The 18,899-nt window shown below is 36.1% G+C and overlaps 1 protein-coding gene across 4 annotated transcripts in view; it reads right to left on the bottom strand.

Annotated features, from left to right (window-relative positions):
- LOC130597500 (histone-arginine methyltransferase CARM1-like) overlaps nt 1-18,899 on the bottom strand; it is a 56,949-nt gene that overhangs the window by 12,650 nt on the left and 25,400 nt on the right. For 2 of the 4 annotated variants that reach the window (XM_057406075.1, XM_057406076.1), the window contains exons 3-6: nt 14,615-14,721; nt 14,322-14,426; nt 9,524-9,634; nt 2,060-2,237 (exon numbers count right to left, since the gene is read on the bottom strand). In XM_057406075.1, coding sequence (XP_057262058.1) covers nt 2,060-2,237; nt 9,524-9,634; nt 14,322-14,426; nt 14,615-14,721 — 501 coding nt within the window. The remainder of the gene's footprint in view (nt 1-2,059; nt 2,238-9,523; nt 9,635-14,321; nt 14,427-14,614; nt 14,722-18,899) is intronic. The other 2 variants (XM_057406077.1, XM_057406078.1) reach the window with 2 other exon arrangements.

Below are 18,899 nucleotides of genomic sequence, written 5' to 3'. Positions count from 1 at the left end.
TGTACACTTCAGATACCTTAACATTTAGTTTTACTAATATATGGGTTACTGAAATGTGAGTATGCTAAATCAGTTGGTAAAAAACCTAATCTAGAACAATGTATAGAAGAAACCACAATACTTGATAAAGTCCTAGCAATTTTATGGTCCTATTTCAAATATTTGAATTATTTAGCTTCCTTCAAAAGTGAAATGCTAGCTATTAAATACTTTCTCAACACTCTGCAGTGGAGTTTTAGCACCTTCTTTGCTTATAGCTAGCCTAGTAAGTATAACATCTGTGTGAAAGATTTGCATCAAAGGTCAGACTTGAATTAAACTGCAGGATATGGTTTTGGTCCAATTTGGAAGAACTGCCATTTAGGGAATGAAGTATTTATATGCACTTTACTCTTAAGACTTTTATCTGAGAAACTCACAGCCCTTCAGAGTAAACACTGAAAATTTTACAGACACAAAAATGTATATTACACCCTTTTTCTTTTCTTTTTTTTTTTTTTTTTGTCCTCAAAGATGCTGAAGCTGAGAAACCAAATTTTATTTTCATACAGTGGCAAATTGATAACAGAGCAGGGAATGAAATCCTGATCTACTACATTCTAATGGATTGGGAAACCATTAGAGGAATTGCCTTCCATTATTTTCTGTAGGCAGTGCATAAGACTGCCTAGCAGCTTAAATGACAGCTTTTGTATTCTATTGTGCATGCGACAATGGAAGCAGGAAATAAAGCCTGGTCAATCTGAACTACAGTTCAGCATACTGCTTCACCCTTTTAAAATCTGTTATAGAATACAGTGCATAGTTGAAGGGGAGGATAGGTAAAGAAGCAGAAGGAAAAGGAAGAAGTATTCCATTTGTAAGTACATCATGTAGGAAGAGTCCACAAAAATTTAAATAAAGAACAACACCCACTCACAAAATAGATATGTTTTTTTTTTAAAACTGGTTGTGGGGAGGTTCACAGAGAATTTACGACAGAAAGTTTCCAAACCTAACAGGTACTAAATATTAGAAACTGACTCAAAATGTCATAATTTCAGCTCACTTACTTAGACAATCATAAAATTTAATAATTACCACATAAGGTGATTCATCCCTATAAGTGAGCAATCAGAAAGCTAGACACATATCTTTAAAAGCAGTCACTCATTTAAAACTAAAAATGAGCTGCTTCCTGATAAGTTTTCAGAAGCTCTTCTCTGAAACTGAGCTCTAAATGGGAGACTTAAGATCAGTGGCTGACTTGAAAAATACAACCCAAATGTGGTTTGTGAGCAAATTCATTAGCTCCCTGCATTTAGGTACAGATTCAGCCCATGCTTCAAAAATTCCATTTTGCAGTAATTTTGCTCGAGAAAGGTTTCTTAAATAAGCCATTTAAAGAGATACTTCATTTTTAGCAGTTCATGTAGATTTACCGTTCAGCAATTGGATGCTCAGATTTGCCTCCCAAAGAAGTTTCACATGAGGCCCTGGAATTCACAGATTACCTTCAAAACCCTTCCAAATACTGGAGGGATGAAATACAGAGCACTGAACACTGTGAATCTCTCACGTCTTTCAAAAGGTAACATCCAAATATTAGAATAGGGCATCTGGGAGAAGCCCAATGAAAGGATGTCAAAATAACTTGAACTTTCCCCAAAACACCAAAATTCTATTCGACCGTTCCACTCTCAGCTTGATTCCACTGTCTGGCAGTTGAGGCTAGTGTCGTTTTATCTATTGCGATATGTCGTAACAGAAATGCTATCATAGTGTACATAACAGCAGGTTAAGATTAAAGCACAAGCAGAACTCAGTACTGCAATAGCAGCATGTTCCAAAGCTTTTTCCACTGTGAAACAGCAAGAAGTCACAGCATAGTACAATAGCAATGGTGCCTTCATCATTCTATTAATTCCCCTGGCCCTCGTAGATATTGGTGTTAAAGCTAGACTGAGGGTATAAAATCAGACAATCCTGGACTTCCAATTCAAGTATTCTTTTTACTTTTTTTTTAGAAGCTTTTTATTTTTCTTTCTCTATGCAGTGGATAACTTGGTGACACACTCACCACGCGTCTTCAACCATTTTTTGGAATGGAGGTAAGTTTCCAACATCCGTTCATTGAACAACATATAACCCATCGGTTCAGAAACTACCACATCAACATTCTCAGGCAGAGAGATCTCCTCAATTTTTCCAGACAGAACTACGATCTTGTCAGAAAGGTTGTTGCTTCTCACCAACAGCTGGAGAGAAAACAAAAGCACACAGCAAGTTTTGACTCTCTTGATCATCAGAATTTATATCAGAGGTCTTTTAACTAGCATTAAACCCCTGATAGCATAAACCAACTACCTCAGTGTGTTAATCAGAATAAAATAGAAATATTTTTCCTTGCTACACCACCAAAATTTCTAAGACTGGAGCTCACTGGAGCAAACTCAAAGAAATACATTGTGTGGAATCAGCAAGTGATAGTACAAGTACTGTTGTCCTGCAAGAGATGACAGTATGTACAAGAAAAAAACTGCCTACCAGGAAAAGGTGGGTATTTTAATTCAATACAAAAGATTACAAAGAAAGGGTCTTCACAAGTCTCTAAATTCTAGAAATACTGTTCTTGAATAAGTTACATAGCTATGAAAGGATGAAGAAACTCAAGAGCTGAAAAGTTTGCAGTATTTTCTAAGCATAAATGGAGCATAACACTATATTCACATGAACGCATTTGAATGTGCCAGTACTTAAAGCTGAGATACTGGAGATTTATTCACTTGCATGGGCATAGTGAAACTTGGGGAAAAATGTTTAATGAATAGCAGAAATGGACCTTAAATTTTACGTTTGATACAGCAAGATATGTCTAAGAAAAAGAACAACTTTTTCAAAGCCTCTACATATGTACACATAGATGAGTATCCTATTTAGCTGCACTGTACTCAGACATATGGGGAAGTATCTACACCTCTTGCTTTTAATAACAGCAGAATCTGGGTTCTTCTGGCACAAACTAATAAAGAAGCAATTATTTCACACTAACCTGAGGTGTCTCCTGGGAGAGTCTATAAAGTGAAGAATCCTTTGCAACAGCACAGTAGGAGATTTGTATTGATGTCCAGTAAGTAATAAAAAACTCATTCACAGTTGTACTTGCATTGATATAATTGTATCATTGATGTAAGTGTATATAATTACTTCAGCAAAACTTTTCCAAAACAGACTGGGCCTTAGGTGACAGCAATGATACTTATGATTCATTCTAACCAGAGACAGACCAATGTTATTAGCTAATCCACTGATACGTGAATATGCTAAATAAATTAATAAAAAATCAACTCAGAACAACATATAGAAGAGACCATCAAGTCCACGCTTCATCAAGTCCTAAGAATTTTATGGTTCTATATTAAATATCTGAATTACTTAGCTTCCTTCAAATGAAGTTAAATGCTAGCTATTAAGTATCTTCTCCACACTCACTAGTGGAATTTTAACACTTTTGCTTATAGTTAACATAGGAGGTATAACATCAGTGTGAATAATTTGCATCGAAGCTTGAATGACTGTTACAGTTAATGATTTCCAGCTATAACTTGCTAATATAAACTATATGTTAATACGGTAATAAAACTACTAACCAAAACAAAGATCATTGTACACTAGTATGCCATCAATTAGATAAATAACATCACTGCTTCTTTCACTGACAAGTGTTTGTATCCATTTCTAATAACAGGTTGACAGATTTTATTTTAAAGTTCTTTAGACCAGAGGCTATGTGAGTAGACACATGATGAAGTTTCATTTTGGAAATTAAATGAGTGTTTTGCTCACAAGTGAACTCCAAATATAAAAATAACTAACTGAAACAACACCTCTGCAGCAGCATGGTCGTACAAAGGAGAGAAGCGTAAGTCATTTCAGACTCTCACAGGCTATGGCAGATACCTCACAGTTTGCTAGAGGGCAGCAGATCATTACAATATCTCATGCACTGGAGATGATTATATTATGAAAATTTTTACTGGAAATAATAGCATGGGGACAGATGGAAATTGCTATTCTGTATTGTTATTATTATTATTACGCAACTTTAAAAAGTTATCAATGTTTATTTGTTTTTCTACCTTCAGATACTGCAAAAATAAAACCTAAAAAAAACCCTGTTAGTACTAATCCTCTCCTTTAGAGTGTAGCTATGACTTGGGAAAGTAAAAGTTCCGTGTGCTTTTGTCACTCAGAATCTTAACTGAGGTAGAAACTGCATTTTCAAAAGGAATTTAATAATGCCAGGTTTTAGCCAGAGTCTCAGTGAACAGAAACCTGTGCTGATTCACACAAAATTTGTGTCCTAGCAATACAACTCTGATAGTGATCTGAAAAATCAAGGCAATTCTGCATCTGCCAAAATCTCAGACTGTGTACCAAGATTGTGAGGAAGCCAATGAATGCCAGTTGAAGCAAGTATTTTACATGCATTAGGATGCTGATTTAGTTCAGTGAGAAGATCGCTTGTCTTGTGGCAGCTATTTTTTTTTTTTTGTTATTATTACAGCTGAGTTAGCTAACTGCATATCTAGCTGGTTTGGTGGCAATGAAAAGCTAGTTTTGAAAATTTCAGATTTTCATGTTTTTTAAATTAATTTTTAAACTCAGAGATCATTTTTCTGAAACTGAAATTTACCATGCATTAATGAATTCTGATTAGTGGCTCATTATCACATGAGGAAAAGCAATAATCAATTTATTGATATTAAATATTGGAGAGCTAGTCTTCCACAGTTTCTACACCTCTCTTTCGTACACGAGGAAGATTCTAGATTCTACAGAAGAACAGAAATACTAATAACACAAGTGTGTTATACCAAGTGCACATAAAATACTGTTAAATTCTACTTCCAGGCAATATTAGTGCAAACCTGAAATTTAAAAATAATCAAATAAATACATAAATAAATCACTTCAAGAAGGCTATAAGCTAACAGCTATAAACTAACTTTTGTCCCAGCAACCTCCATCTTGTTTGAACTGAACTTATTCTTGACAGAATTACTGAGTTAATATACCCTCTGCAGCACCTTCACAAACTGAGTGTTTCAAACACAGCATATTATTTATACTGTCACTAATATGACTTTGCTGCTCAGGCAGGTATTTTGTCCATGCCATTTAAAAGGTATGCCTTAAACAAACTATTTCTTCATCTTTTATACTGAAACCAACCCATATCTTCATCTGACAGCTTGCAGGTTTTACTAACTTAATATTAGCAATTTTTGTGCCTTTTTAAAAAAAATTTCTTGCAAATGAAGAACAAACAGCAAAGGGTGATGGCAGTACAGCTTTTAGACTCAGTGCCTTTGGAAATCAATAGCAAACCTGTGGCAAAAGGAGAGGAGGTATATCTGAGTGGGTGTGTTGGCAACGTTTTCACCTCCACACAGTATTTCATGAATTCCTGCAATCACCTGGTTATGGTCAGCATAATGTATTTGAACAAAAGCAGTAGTTTCAATATTTCACAGCTTTAGTGAAAGCTAAAAAGAAAAAAAAAATACAGAAAAAAGAAGTCCACCCAGTAGCTTATAATTTTTTCAGTGACTGGAAGGAGTGTGTTATTTTCAGCGGCCATATTCTCTCATTATTCTTCCAGATTTCAGAAGACTCTGAAAGTAGGCTCATTATAAAATATTTCTTCCTTATATCTTGTACGAATCTACCCTCATTTTTAGTGTGCATAATCACCATACCATATAAACCCCACCACACAGCATCTGACATACGAGATGAGACAGACAACTTACCACGTAACTAAATATGGTTAAAGTCTTTAAATCTAAGTAATAGAAAACAATAACAGATGAAGATTTGTTTACTGCACAGAAGTTAGCAAGGTGCCCACAAGTATCACCTAAACACATAGCAAATAACTGCAAATATTATGGTGCTTGAGACAGAATCTTTGCAAGACTGCCCCAAGTGCACATCAAACGCTTTTCTAAATTCCTGTATCTTGCAGGCAAACTGCATTCACTCATACATGAGCACCCCCACAGGAGCTGTAACACACTCCACTCAAGATTAATTGTCTTTAATTAAATTAATTTTCTTGTTTGGCTATTGCTTAGATGTAACAAATCTCTATTTATGTCCCATATCACAACAGAAAGTGAAGGATTTCACCAGAAGTAATTATTTTTACTTTTAATGATCCCATCACTAGCTGACCTCCACAATACAGTCAGATTTTCCTCATGCACAGTAGCTCTTTCTTTCTGTTTATCCAAGTGTTCCACGTAGACATTTTTTTCCAGTTTGTTAACGTTAATGTTTCCCCTTGGTCCTAGATAGATTGCTTAGAATCAAGTTTCCTGTTTAGACAAAATAGCTACCAGCACCAGCCACTTTCAGCCTTCTTTCTTCTGCTCTTCACATTTTCTGGCCAGAGGATTTACTGCAGTAGTGAAATTGGCAGACTGAGATTGCTTTCATCTCACATGTCATGCACCTACTACTGGAGAGCACTTGGTCCCTATTACAAACTGGTTTATTAGGCAAGATGTGTTTCAAATTTCTTCCTCTACCACGTACTGCATGTGGCATGAGCCAGCTACCAACAGCTGTATCTCCAAAACAAGGAGTCACAGAACAGAAGAAAAACTGGTGCAGAGTCATGATAAAGGTACACAGGGTTTCTTTCTCCTCTGCTGAAGTTTTTGAGAAAGATAAAAAGGCAGCAGGTAAAACTTGGGTACATGAATGCCAGACAGAAAAGCCACGCAAATACTAAAGAGAACACAGTGATGCAGACATCAGATATTCTCCAGTGAATACCTGAAATAAATGAGTGCAAAGCAACAGCCAGGATGTTTCCTAACACAGCAGCTGTTCTGAATTTTCCTTCCAACACACTTTTCAGATACTCTACCATTGCACATATTTATGCAGTGCAGAGTTTTCAACACTGTCAAATAGATACCTGATTTCAGGTAACTGCATTGTAGTGCTAAATTTTTAATCTTGTTCTTTCAAAATAAACTTCCAACTATAAAGAGGAATTTACCGTAAACCCAACAAATCTATCAGTAGAATTATTACAGCATTAATATATGTAATTTCCCTTCAGTCAGTAGTTCATTGCATTGTTTTCAAGTGTTTTGTATTAAAATAGAAAAGAAAAAAAAAGAACAATATTTGTTAATCTCACATTCAATATTACTACACGTATCTGAAACAGATGAAATATAATAAATCCATGCGAAAATGAGAGAATAAATGGATAGAAAGTAATGGTTTTCTCATAATCCAGGTACTTGATAAACCAGACCAGTGAAATCCTACTGTGGAATATTATAAGATGACAAATAGTATACCTAAGGCTAGCCATCTTTATACTGAATAAAATGAAATTCTTAAAACATGTTATGTGTTACTAGATCAGCTGATCTGCAATACAATTCATGAGTGAGCAAGTTTTCACAGAAATTATGACTGTATCAGTCTATTTCTTATGAAAACTGAGACCTATTTGGGGAAGTGGAAGGAAAGAAAATGACCAAAAATTTGTGAACTATCAAACTGAGACTGACATTTTAGCCAGTATTCCCCAGTATCTATAGCTGCTTAAGGTTCTTTAGTTCTCTTTATCAATCATTTTTTAAAGCTGTTTAGCATTTCATCCACCTCAGGAGAAAAAACAATCCAATTTCTAAACCCAGTGGATTAATGCTATTTCTCTATCAGTAAGTTGCCGGATATATTACTCACATTTACATTGCCGAAGAAAATACTCAGTATTTGATACACTGCAGGTGCAGCATGTGCCATTTCATAACTAGTGATTTTGCTTACTTCTGACTGGATTTCCAAAGTCACAGTTTCAAACCTGTGATCGAAACATTACACATATACTCGTACACATTATACTCACTACCAGATATTATATGGCTACTAGGAAAAGTAAGTTCCTTTTGTTCTTTTTTTTACGCTTTCATAAATAAAACTTCTATCACGAAACAAAGATATTGTACCGTATCATACCTGTTTACAAATTCCTGTGTGAAGTAAGAACTACCCTCCACCTTTCCCTCCGAGATACTTTTCATATATTAACATTTAATGCTTTTGTTACATCTGACACATTGACAAACAATCAAGAAAGAATCCTTTTAATTACAAAGAATCTTTCTAATGATACAAATTATAGCAAGAAAATAGAAATGTTCTTTCAGTACATATATGCTAGTACATCCTTGCCAATTCCAAAAGTAACAGACATGTATCAAGTAAACATTTGTCAACAGCAACACAAATAAGGTGGAAGTAGGAAATGATTGTATGAAACACTTTTCCTCCGTACAAAAATTAATGAAAATGTACATGGAGAGATTATGGAGTGCTGTATTCAAGCTAGAATGAAAGAATTTATATATTAATAACTAGTTCTACCTGGAGAGAAGTAAAAATGTCTAATATCCACATTTTTTTAAGACCAAACCAGCTTATCTCAATTTCCAACAGCAACCCATTTCCTTCACAATGATACAGTTGACAATTGGTGTTTGCCAGGCATCAGCAAGACGAAGGCTGGATTGCTGCACCACAACATAAAGGAGAAACTTTCAGTAAATTACTGCATATTCATTGTGTGTATTTAGAGGAAATATGGACTCCTAATATAGCCCATGAACACTTATATTTTAGATCAGTAAAGCAAAAGGAAAAATTAACATCGAGATGCTGCAATTTTTTTCTAGGTGTGGGATGAAAAATCCTCCACTTCACTACTTTGCACACTTTTCACATTAAAACTATTTAAAAACTCAGCTAGAAGTGATCAGTGTTGACAAAATGAATAACAATAATGCTCACACTTCATCTAAATAAGCACAGGCTGTGTGAAAAAACTTGGAGAATTTTGCTGTTGCTAATATTTAGGATTAACAGTTTTTAGGAAGTGAACTTATCCTAAGGCATTTAGTTACCAATACCACTCTGAGTGCTTAAATTTATTTTAATCATATCAGAATGCTTAGTAAACACAATGCCTGAAAAATAACATTTAAAAATAACTGCATTGTTTGGACACATCCTTCTTAAACACTAAGAACACAGTTCTGTAAGAAGGTTGAAAGATCTGATTGATCAAACTTAGCAGGAAACTAACTCAATTGATCACACAGATGTCCAAACCAAAAGTCTTAGGAAAAAAAACACCTAAATGTTTTTGCACGTAACCCATGGAAACAACTAATGTTTTTCTTTGTTTTCCCTTCTGAAAGTAAAAATTTTAATCACAGTTATGACCATTCACTGTTTTTCACAGAAACAACAATCATATGGTTTATTTATTTGGCATATTAGAGCATTTAGAACACCTTCAAAAATTACCTTTCAAAAAGCAGTACCCTTTAGAGACCTGACTTAGAAAAATCACACTGAAGCCTTCAGCCTTTTTGAGGCACAGTTCTAGACCTCTTCACATTTTCACACTACACCATTCTAAGACTTGGCTCACATGAAAAACACTTACCTCTGCATGTTTTGCTACTGTACTGGCTTCAACTGCATAGACTTTTCTAGCTCCAGCCTGCACTGCAAAAAATGAAAGGATTCCTGATCCACAGCCAACATCTAGGACCACCTTGAAAACAAAAGGTAGACCAAAAGAAATATAATCAAAAAGTCACTTCCTCATACTTCTTCTAAGTAACCAGATTTTCATAGCTGTACCATGTATTTAATACGCCTGGCATTATGCAAAAATATTACTAATTTCACTTGAAAACATGAAAAGGCTTGAATGAAGAGTTTTAATGCGCCATATCATTATTTTAGCATATTTTAGAGACCATGGATTGTTTTCATGTGTTGTGGTTATGTCATGGTTATGGTTTGGAGGAAATAGATTTTTGTAAGAAAGTTTCTTCAGGAGAAAAATTTGAAACAAAAATGTAGTCTGAATACACTGGGGAGGGAGGGAAGACATGACAATAAGGTTAGCTTTTAGAAAAATCTCACAGAACATCTCAGCATTCGGGTTCCTCCTATGGGTTTGTGCTTGACTGAAAACTGGGAGCAACAGTTTTCCTGCCCTGTGGCTGAAATTCTCATGAAATTTTGATCCCGGATGTGAAATTCACAAGCTCATTAGGTGATTTAAGGACCTGGAACCTCCTAAGATTTCAAAGCACTTCAACCATGAAACCATGCTACAATCCTGATACAGTCTCAAGAGTCAGGAGCAGAGAAGCTTAAATATAACACAGATTTAGAATAATATTGAAGTTCAGTATACCACTACCTACCCCTACCCCTAGTCTGGCTTTCTCACTCTTTGAAAGGGCTCTTGGTGATAAATTCAAATACTGTCTGCCAGAGGTAAGCTATTTTAGGATAAACTGGGAGTAGAGCTTGGATTGACTATTTATGCCTATTGAAGCTTAAACAAATTAGGAGAACTCATTCAGAATCTAATGAATCTGAGGCTGTATTCTTCATATTGATACAGCAATTCTTACTGGTATATAATCCTTTATATTTACTCTTAGAACTGTGAGAGCAAGTCTCGAGAAGGGCCACAAGGATGATCAGGGGACTGGAGCACCTCCCGTATGAAGACAGGCTGAGAAAGTTGGGGCTGTTCAGCCTGGAGAAGAGAAGGCTGCGTGGAGACCTCATAGCAGCCTTCCAGTATCTGAAGGGGGCCTATAGGGGTGCTGGCGATGGACTCTTCATTAGGGACTGTAGTGATAGGACAAGGGGTAACAGGTTAAAACTTAAACAGGGGAAGTTTAGATTGGATATAAGGAGGAAATTCTTTACTGTAAGGTTGATGAGGCACTGGAATGGGTTGCCCAAGGAAGTTGTGAATGCTCCATCCCTGGCGGCATTCAAGGCCAGGTTGGACAGCGCCTTGGGTGACATGGTTTAGTGTGAGGTGTCCCTGCTCACGGCAGGGGGGTTGGAACTTGATGATCTTATGGTCCTTTCCGATCCTAGCTATTCTATGATTCTAGTCTCACTAATTTTTTCCAGCACAACTCAGATAACCTGTTGCTTTTTCCCATGCAGGAATATTTTTCAAAGCATACAAAGCCTAGAATAAGAAAAAAATATACTTCCTCACCAGATACCCCTTCACTATAGGCAAAAGTGTTTGTATAATAAATCACTACAGAATTTAGGGAAGAGGCAGCAAAAGGGAATCTACTGGGGGGATGCAAAATAGATAGAAAATAATAAGAGAAGTAACAATTGAATAAAACTTCTTTCAATAATGCAGGTATTAAAATAATTATATCCTTTTTACCTTTTTATGTCACTGCCATCATTAAATACCTCTGCCTGCCTCATAGTTTCTGGGTGTAGGATAGATGCTGTATTTCCAATTCATAAAGTCTCAGCACAATGGGTTTTTCAGGTTCTTATAGGAAAGAATTTTGCCACAATACAGATAGTTAATTTTTTTTGCTACATTTATTTGAAAAATCGCCATTTCTCAACAGAAGCAGGAAAAAGAAATATCATTTTCTAAGTGGGTGGCCAACAACATCCAGCCTGTAATAGTCTTACTATTAGCTATGCTGTAGAGAAGCCAAGGCACCTCCAACAGCTGGGAAAATAAATAAACCTAGAGCAAATGCAAGCAAGCTGTACTGCTGCACAGCAGCAAGATTTCCTGCAGAGACAAAGAGTATGCAAAACCTGAATTCCTTAGTGCAGAGTCAAAAATGGAATGGATATGTTACATACAGGATAAATCTGCCTTTTGCAATATAACGTGGGAGCCTCCTATTTTGCAAGAAAACAGTGGCAAATAAGATTTTCTCTCTGCTGTTTCTTTCACCATATACTCAGGTTACATATTCCAGTACCAAATATAACTTATTAATGACCCTATAAGCTCCACTTACCCAGCTGGTATCATCCAGTACCACATGCTTTGGGTTTTGATTCTGATGCCTATAGAAAACCCGAGGAGCCCTGTGCACATCACTAGTTTATTAGCCTCATTGGATTAAATAAGAGAGGAGGACTGTGTCAGGCCTGAAAGAAATTACAGGAACTGAAAACCTATTTGTTTTATTTCTATAAAGGTTTGTTTCATTTATATAAAAGCAGGTAGTTTAATTTTTTTAAGAAGCACAGTTTACTTAAGTTGCATGGCAAATAAAAATTATCAGCTGCATTTGAATTTGTTACTAAACTTAATAGGGAAAACATAACGATCTTAAAAAAAATCACATTTACAACTCTCCTCATTTTGGCTATAAATATTGGCTACACCTTTAAGGGGAAATGTTTTGTCTGGCATTTGCTTATAAGTTACTAAAGACTCTTTTTCTGTGATACAATAAAGCCATTTGCCCTGGTGTAAGCTGAAGTCAGAGGCTCCTTTTAAGGGACACTCCTTTAAGTGCACACAAAAACATGAGAGAAGGAAGCGGAAAAGGAGAGAAGACAAAAATATGACAAAAAGGTAAAAAAAAAAAAAAAAAAATTACAGCTTAATTTTCTCCATTGTTTTTATTTGCAGTCTGCTACCCAGACATCATAAACTGAGCTCACATAGTCACAGCTGACATACTGAGACCTAGAAAACGTAAGTCTGTAGTAAGCAGAGACTACTGCTTACAAATTGCCTATTTGCTTACAAAAGGTCACATGTAGTCTAATGTTTTTTGCTGGTTTTTAGTATTTTATTGAGAGGTGAACAGTGTCATAGCAAGATATGCAGATGACATAACATCCACTGATTAAAGAGCAGAGAGCTAGCAAAGACAGGCCATAGGGCAATTCACAGATAAATTAAACTCAGTGCTTATTAATATCATTTTGTGGAAAATAAGAGCTGTTTTTATACCATCCAAGTTCTAAATGAATCATCATCAGCAACAACGGTAGCCTAGGCACCATTATCAATTGTTCGGTGAAGATCAAAGCTCAATGGATAGATGCAGTCCCAGGAAAAAAAAAAAAAAGAAAGTCAAGATTTCTGAAAAGTACACTAAAGAACAACTAGGAAGTCAGAATTCAGCAATACAGATCAATTCTATGGCACTGTCTACACTGCCATGCATAACTCCCACCAATCCTTCCAAAACAGGTGCTGCACAGTTCATGGTGACTTTGAAAAAAAGGGGGCAGGAATGCTAACAGGGCATGTACAATTGCTTTATATAGGAAAAGGCAAAGAGGACTGAGAACACTGACTTCAGAAGAAAGACTATCTAAGAAGAGACTACACAAATTGACACAACGAAGGAACAATATAAAGAAAATTAGAACTTCAATCCTCCTTTGCCTCACAACAACATAAATCAAAATGACAGAGTTAGAAAGCAGATAAATTAAAAATCTTACTAAAGGAGATACTTTTCTGCATAACATGTATTATGGAATTTGTTGCTGTATTAAGTGTGAATCACAGAAAAATATACATGGGGACTGATGCTGGAGAGGGTCAGAAAGTCTCTAGTTAATGTAACTAATAGAAAAAAAGTAGAAACCTACTGTAAACTGTATTAGCCCTATGTTTTGCATTTCAAGGAGCATAAAACAAAAGAAATCAAAAGGCAATTTAATCAGTGTCTGGGCAGCAGATTATTCTATGTCCCCCCAATGTAAGTTTTCTTCTGTCTTCTGCTGAAGTATCTGGCTTGGAAAGTCTGAGAGGCAAAGGACTAGATAAAGTAATAATCGTTATATTTATTACAGTAGTCCTCAAGATCTATATACATATTTCAGAGATTAATCTGGCACCTGAAGTCACAAGTTTCTGCATTGTATCCAAATCTTTGTCTTGCACAAGTGCAGCCACAGCAGACACTTACGTGCTGTCTCAGTTTGTAATGATTGTGGGGTGCAGAAACATTGAGTGTACACCTCCATGAAAGAGACATAAAGTCAAATACCTTTGTGGGTATTTGCAAAAGACTATGTGGCACAATAGCAAACACACAGTCAACAGTTAAGACAAGGAAACTAATTCTGTATATGAGGTCTAAGATGCCAAATGGGAATAATAGCCCAAAATGTCAAGAAAGACATATATGTAGGTTCCCTGATTGTCACAGAAGACAGCAAAGGGATTTGTAGTTCATGTTTGGCAACGTCCATCCTGAGTACGTACCATCAGCATCATGCTTTGTCATCCATGCACTTGACAGTAACATTAATAATGTAAAGCACACATGAATTAATACATTCATGCACAAAGTCCTAGGTGAGAAAATGCTACAGTCTGATCAGTGTTGCTCTACAGGGCAAATTGATGTTTAGAGCCTAAGCAGCATACTTGAACATTTAAGACTCTCAACAGACCTTACCTTGTCTACAAAATCTACGTCGTTCTGTAGGATAGCTCTGTGGTACGTTGCTGTCCTCACAAAATCCTGCATCATATTCTGTTGTTGAGACAGATAGCCATAAAACTAAAAGTAAGAAGTTGAGGAAAAACAGAACAAAAGATAAAGTCCATCTTCTACCAGCCTTGCCTTAAATTACCAAGGTCCTCACCACCCTCTGAATAAACCTAAGCTATTGTTCTAACTGATCTGGTGACCGAGGTCAAACAAACAAAAGTAACAGATTTCACAAACTGGCACCAAAGTTTCATTACCTGAAAATACTGAAGCGCAGATGCTTCATCTGTTCGCTGACTGAACACAGAGCCCTCCTTATTTTTGTTACGACATTTCTTCAATGCATCTGAAAATGTGCTGTATTCTGGAAAACAAACATAGCAAAAACCACAAGGACAAGTAAATTAAGATAAACATCCAGTGACAAGATAAAAGCACAGTCACACAGTCACACTGAGGAAAGCTTCATTTGGCTTCTGTTTCATAAGTACATAGTAAACAGTTCCAATTTCGTTAAAGAGGCAAGAGCTGTTGCAAAGATCTGGCCAGCACTGAAAGATTTAAAGAAGCACCTGGATGCATGCAACAGTGCTGTCAAGGATTCAGGTTAGCTAACTCCAGCAAATAAAAAAAATTTGCATTGATGAATCCTAACAGAGTAGCGGCTGAACATGAGCCTCAATCTACCATTTCAGGTTAATCTACACTAAGCCAAGCTCCACACAGAGAACCACCTAAGGTTACTGTTGGAATGCATGGATTTAAGTGAGAAGGTTTACAACCTAAAATATAGTATTCAAATTCCATTGGCCTAAAAAGCCAGGCTAAGGACCATGGATTTTCCTTTAGATGCAGACTAGCTCAAAAGCTCAGAGTTACAGCCCTTTGGCTTCTGGGAACAACATCACTTCTGACACTAAGTAACAGGAAAAATCATGTGGACCTAAAACCTGAATAACCAGTTCACACAAGCACTTTTGTCTCCATCTTCTAAGATCAAACCAATCCCTCCAAGCATAAAGTAATTTCTTGATGTCTGAAAGAAATGCACATGCCAGTAAATGGAGAAAGTATCTAGAAAAAACACTGTAAGGAGAAATTGTCAGGGGGGAAACACAGATGACAACAATAAAATCAGGGATGGAAATCTTGCATCTTCTGTTCATAAAAAGACAGGAGAAGATAGAGAAATCAGGCCACATTCATAATTTGCTAAACCAGAGTCAGGAAACTCCTGAAGCTGTTCACAGATTTTCAAATAAAAATAACAATTGCCTGAAGCATGTAACTGTGCACGTGCTAGGTGCTCTGATCATTTGGAGATAATTCAGTAACTCAATACTTTCCATGGCCTTTAAAACAAAGGATCTGAAGATAACAGAAACAATTTATAAACTTCTTAATACAATAACCAAGGAGAATTTCCTTCATCATTTCAGAAAATTTCAAAATCCTAAAAGCAGAGATTCAGTTGTACTGATCATTTTCTAATGCAGAAAGCTGGCATATCAAAAGGGAAGAGATGTAAAAGATAGCACGTGACTTTCCACTTAGCTTTGGATATCAGGGCAAGCTCGATGTCAGGCTGTTTGGAAATGAAAACAAGGACTCATGTTTACAAAACCCAACAGAAGGACGATTCCTGACAAGTTATATTTAATGGTGAAAAAAGTATTTTTGAGTAGGGTCTTGAGAGAAAGATCCTCAGTAGAAAATTTTAAATTCTCCACATTTTACACATTCATCTGGGGCTAACACTATGAGAAAAAAAGTATTTGAGGATAAAAACAGAAATATACAATTAGTTGCTGTTTGGTGGGAAGTGAAAAATCACTCTAGCAAAAAAAAAGCAACAGCAACAAAGAACAGTTGTTTACAACTCATCCACGAAAATTTAATGGTTCCACCACTGAGAAATCCTTATAGCCTTGTCTGATCCTGTACTGACTGAATTAATATACTATGAAAATTTCCCTTACAGCACAAATTTGCTCCTCTTTTCTTTTTCTCATCTGCTCAGTGGATGTTAGTTTATCCTCAGCATACATAAATCAAATATTCACCAAAAATATTCTAGTTACTTCTACTTACTATTTGAAGGAAATTACAGTTAAATAGCTACAAACCAAGGATCAGGTTGTAAGGAACAAATTACTGTTGCAGATGTGAATTTGGGATTTTGTTTTTCTGTGGAATGCAGTCAAAGAATTCAAAAGAAAAATCTCTTAGGGAATGCAAATTGCCTAGGTATTATTCATAACAATTGCTGCTTGTTTCAAATATTGTCTGAGAATTCAGACACACGTTCACTTCTGTGACAGGGCAAATTGCCAAATAATAAAACTTCAGCATCTAATACAGAAGAATGGAATTATTGTGAACACACATGACACAGACACAAGAAATAAGTTCAAAAGAAAGACATGGTAGAGCTTGAAGGAATTCTCACAAGTAAGGACTCCCTACTACAGAGAAGAGAAACAGATTTGTTTTCTTGTTTTCTTTAGTATGGACAAGGAACACCAGGTTACTTTGTTTTGTGGACTGTCCCAGAATAAAGAAAAGAATTTATCTCATCTATTTTCCATACCAAGCAAGCCTATTTTTTACATCCAAAACCAATTTACAATAGCCTGTCTTCTCTCTATTTGCTTTTGCAAGCAAATACACTAAGCTGCTTGCTTTCTATATTTTCTGTAAGTAACTTATTATCCAATACCTCATCCTGCTTGTGCTATGAAATATGGCTTTATCTGCATATTGATCAAATTCCTTAAAATGAAATATAATTAATTAATTTTGATCTTCTTAACAACTTGGGAACTTAATCTGTCTTATGTACAAATATATCCAGAATGAATCTCAGCTTTTACGAAAACTGGATGTTCTTGTTTGTTTAAGGTAAGGGGACCAGAAAAGGATCTATACCAAAACCAGTTTAGCTCATGAACAGGCTAGAATATTGCTGGGTCATATACTTTGGAACTATTTATTTTGCAACCAGGACTCAACCATACAGAACTGTAAGTCAGTAAAACATTCTTTTAAGAACAGAGAAATAGTAATTTTTGTTAATCCTCAGCCCTATATTCTACATAAAGGTTCTAGCAATCTATATATCTTTTGCTTTGATGCTGACTTGTTTTCTCATCTCAGGATCCCCAAATCTTCTATCAGCTATTCAAAAGTAAACTCAAGTATATGAAGGTTGTTGCCTGGTAACCTAAGTATAGCATTTCAAATGCCACCCCTTCAAGATTCTTCTAACCAGTCATGAGAGACTTCTTCTGTTACCAGGGGTTCTGCCTGTTGGTTTATCTGTAAAGGAAAAGGTCTCTCTTGCTTACAGATTTTTCTGGGTTATCAGAGGTTATACTTAAGCAAAAATTAATCTATCCTGTAAAATCCAAAATTAATGTTCATGGAAGGAGGGAAAGGTGTAAGTGCTCCTTGATACCCTGCTTCTTTATGCTGTGAAGCCATCTCCTTTCACCCTCAAAACACTTTCTCTTGGGAAGATGTCATGACTATCCTTGAACAGTTTTGGCTGTCTTTAGAAAAATAACTTACAAACTTCTCCGACTGTAAAACAAAACCTCACCACCCCAATCACTTAAATAAATCTAAAGTTTTCCACTAGCAGGTTGAAAACAACTTGAAAACTTTTCAAGTGTTATGGCTGTGTTCTGAGTGGCAAATTAATGAATTGAGGCTTTAAAATGTAAGCAAATCTTACAGTGCATTTACTCTTTCCCATGCACTGTAAGACCTCCAATAACTACCCCAAAAAGTATTACCTGATATTCTTGAGGACAGATGTAAGCAGACATTTATTGCCTTTTCATCTATACTTTTTCAGTATCTCAAACCTCCACTCAACTCAAAATTCCCCCTCAAACCACAGACGTTTCTTTTTCAAGAAGCCTCATCTGGATGTTATTCTAAAAATAATGGAAAATACTGGATTGAATACTGTAGAGACAGTGTTCTCATGGGAGAATGGATAATTGGTACATGAACTCTGAATAATCCCGAAAGATACAGCAAGGCCATGAGAGGCCCGAGGAAGCTTAAGCAAGCAAGATAAGAAGAAGCTGGAATTCACTGAGTTAATGAGAACTGTGGACTGTTGGCTAGCTTTCGAGGTCAAGTTCTCACACCTGTGCTTAATCAATTATATGTTAGCCACTAAGGGTCTTCAAGACATGTATCCAATCATAACATGCCAAATCACTGTAAGTGCATGTAAGAAATAGTATATAAGGAGTTAAGGCTTTGCAATAAATGGCTTTTGTCTGATCATATTGATCTCTGACTGAGTCCATATTTTTTCTGCAGCAGAATACGACTATGAGTGTGCAGCCTAATCTAGTTTGGGTTAGCTAATGAAGAAACTGGTTTATTTCCAGCAGAATGGAACAGGGTGCAGAACTTGCCCAAGTGCTGGGTGCATCTAAAAGACCTGCAGTCACTGCACTAAGTACAACACAGCAGTGAAATCTGTGCTTCTTACTAGCATGTAAGAAATGCTTCTTTGGAGCA

The sequence above is a fragment of the Pezoporus wallicus genome, unplaced genomic scaffold (assembly GCF_028554395.1).
Source record: "Pezoporus wallicus isolate ANWC-B61680 ecotype Strahan unplaced genomic scaffold, APGP_CSIRO_Pwel_v1 contig_7506, whole genome shotgun sequence".
In the NCBI taxonomy this organism is placed as follows: Eukaryota; Metazoa; Chordata; class Aves; order Psittaciformes; family Psittacidae; genus Pezoporus; species Pezoporus wallicus.
This window is presented reverse-complemented; position numbering and strand designations above follow the sequence as displayed.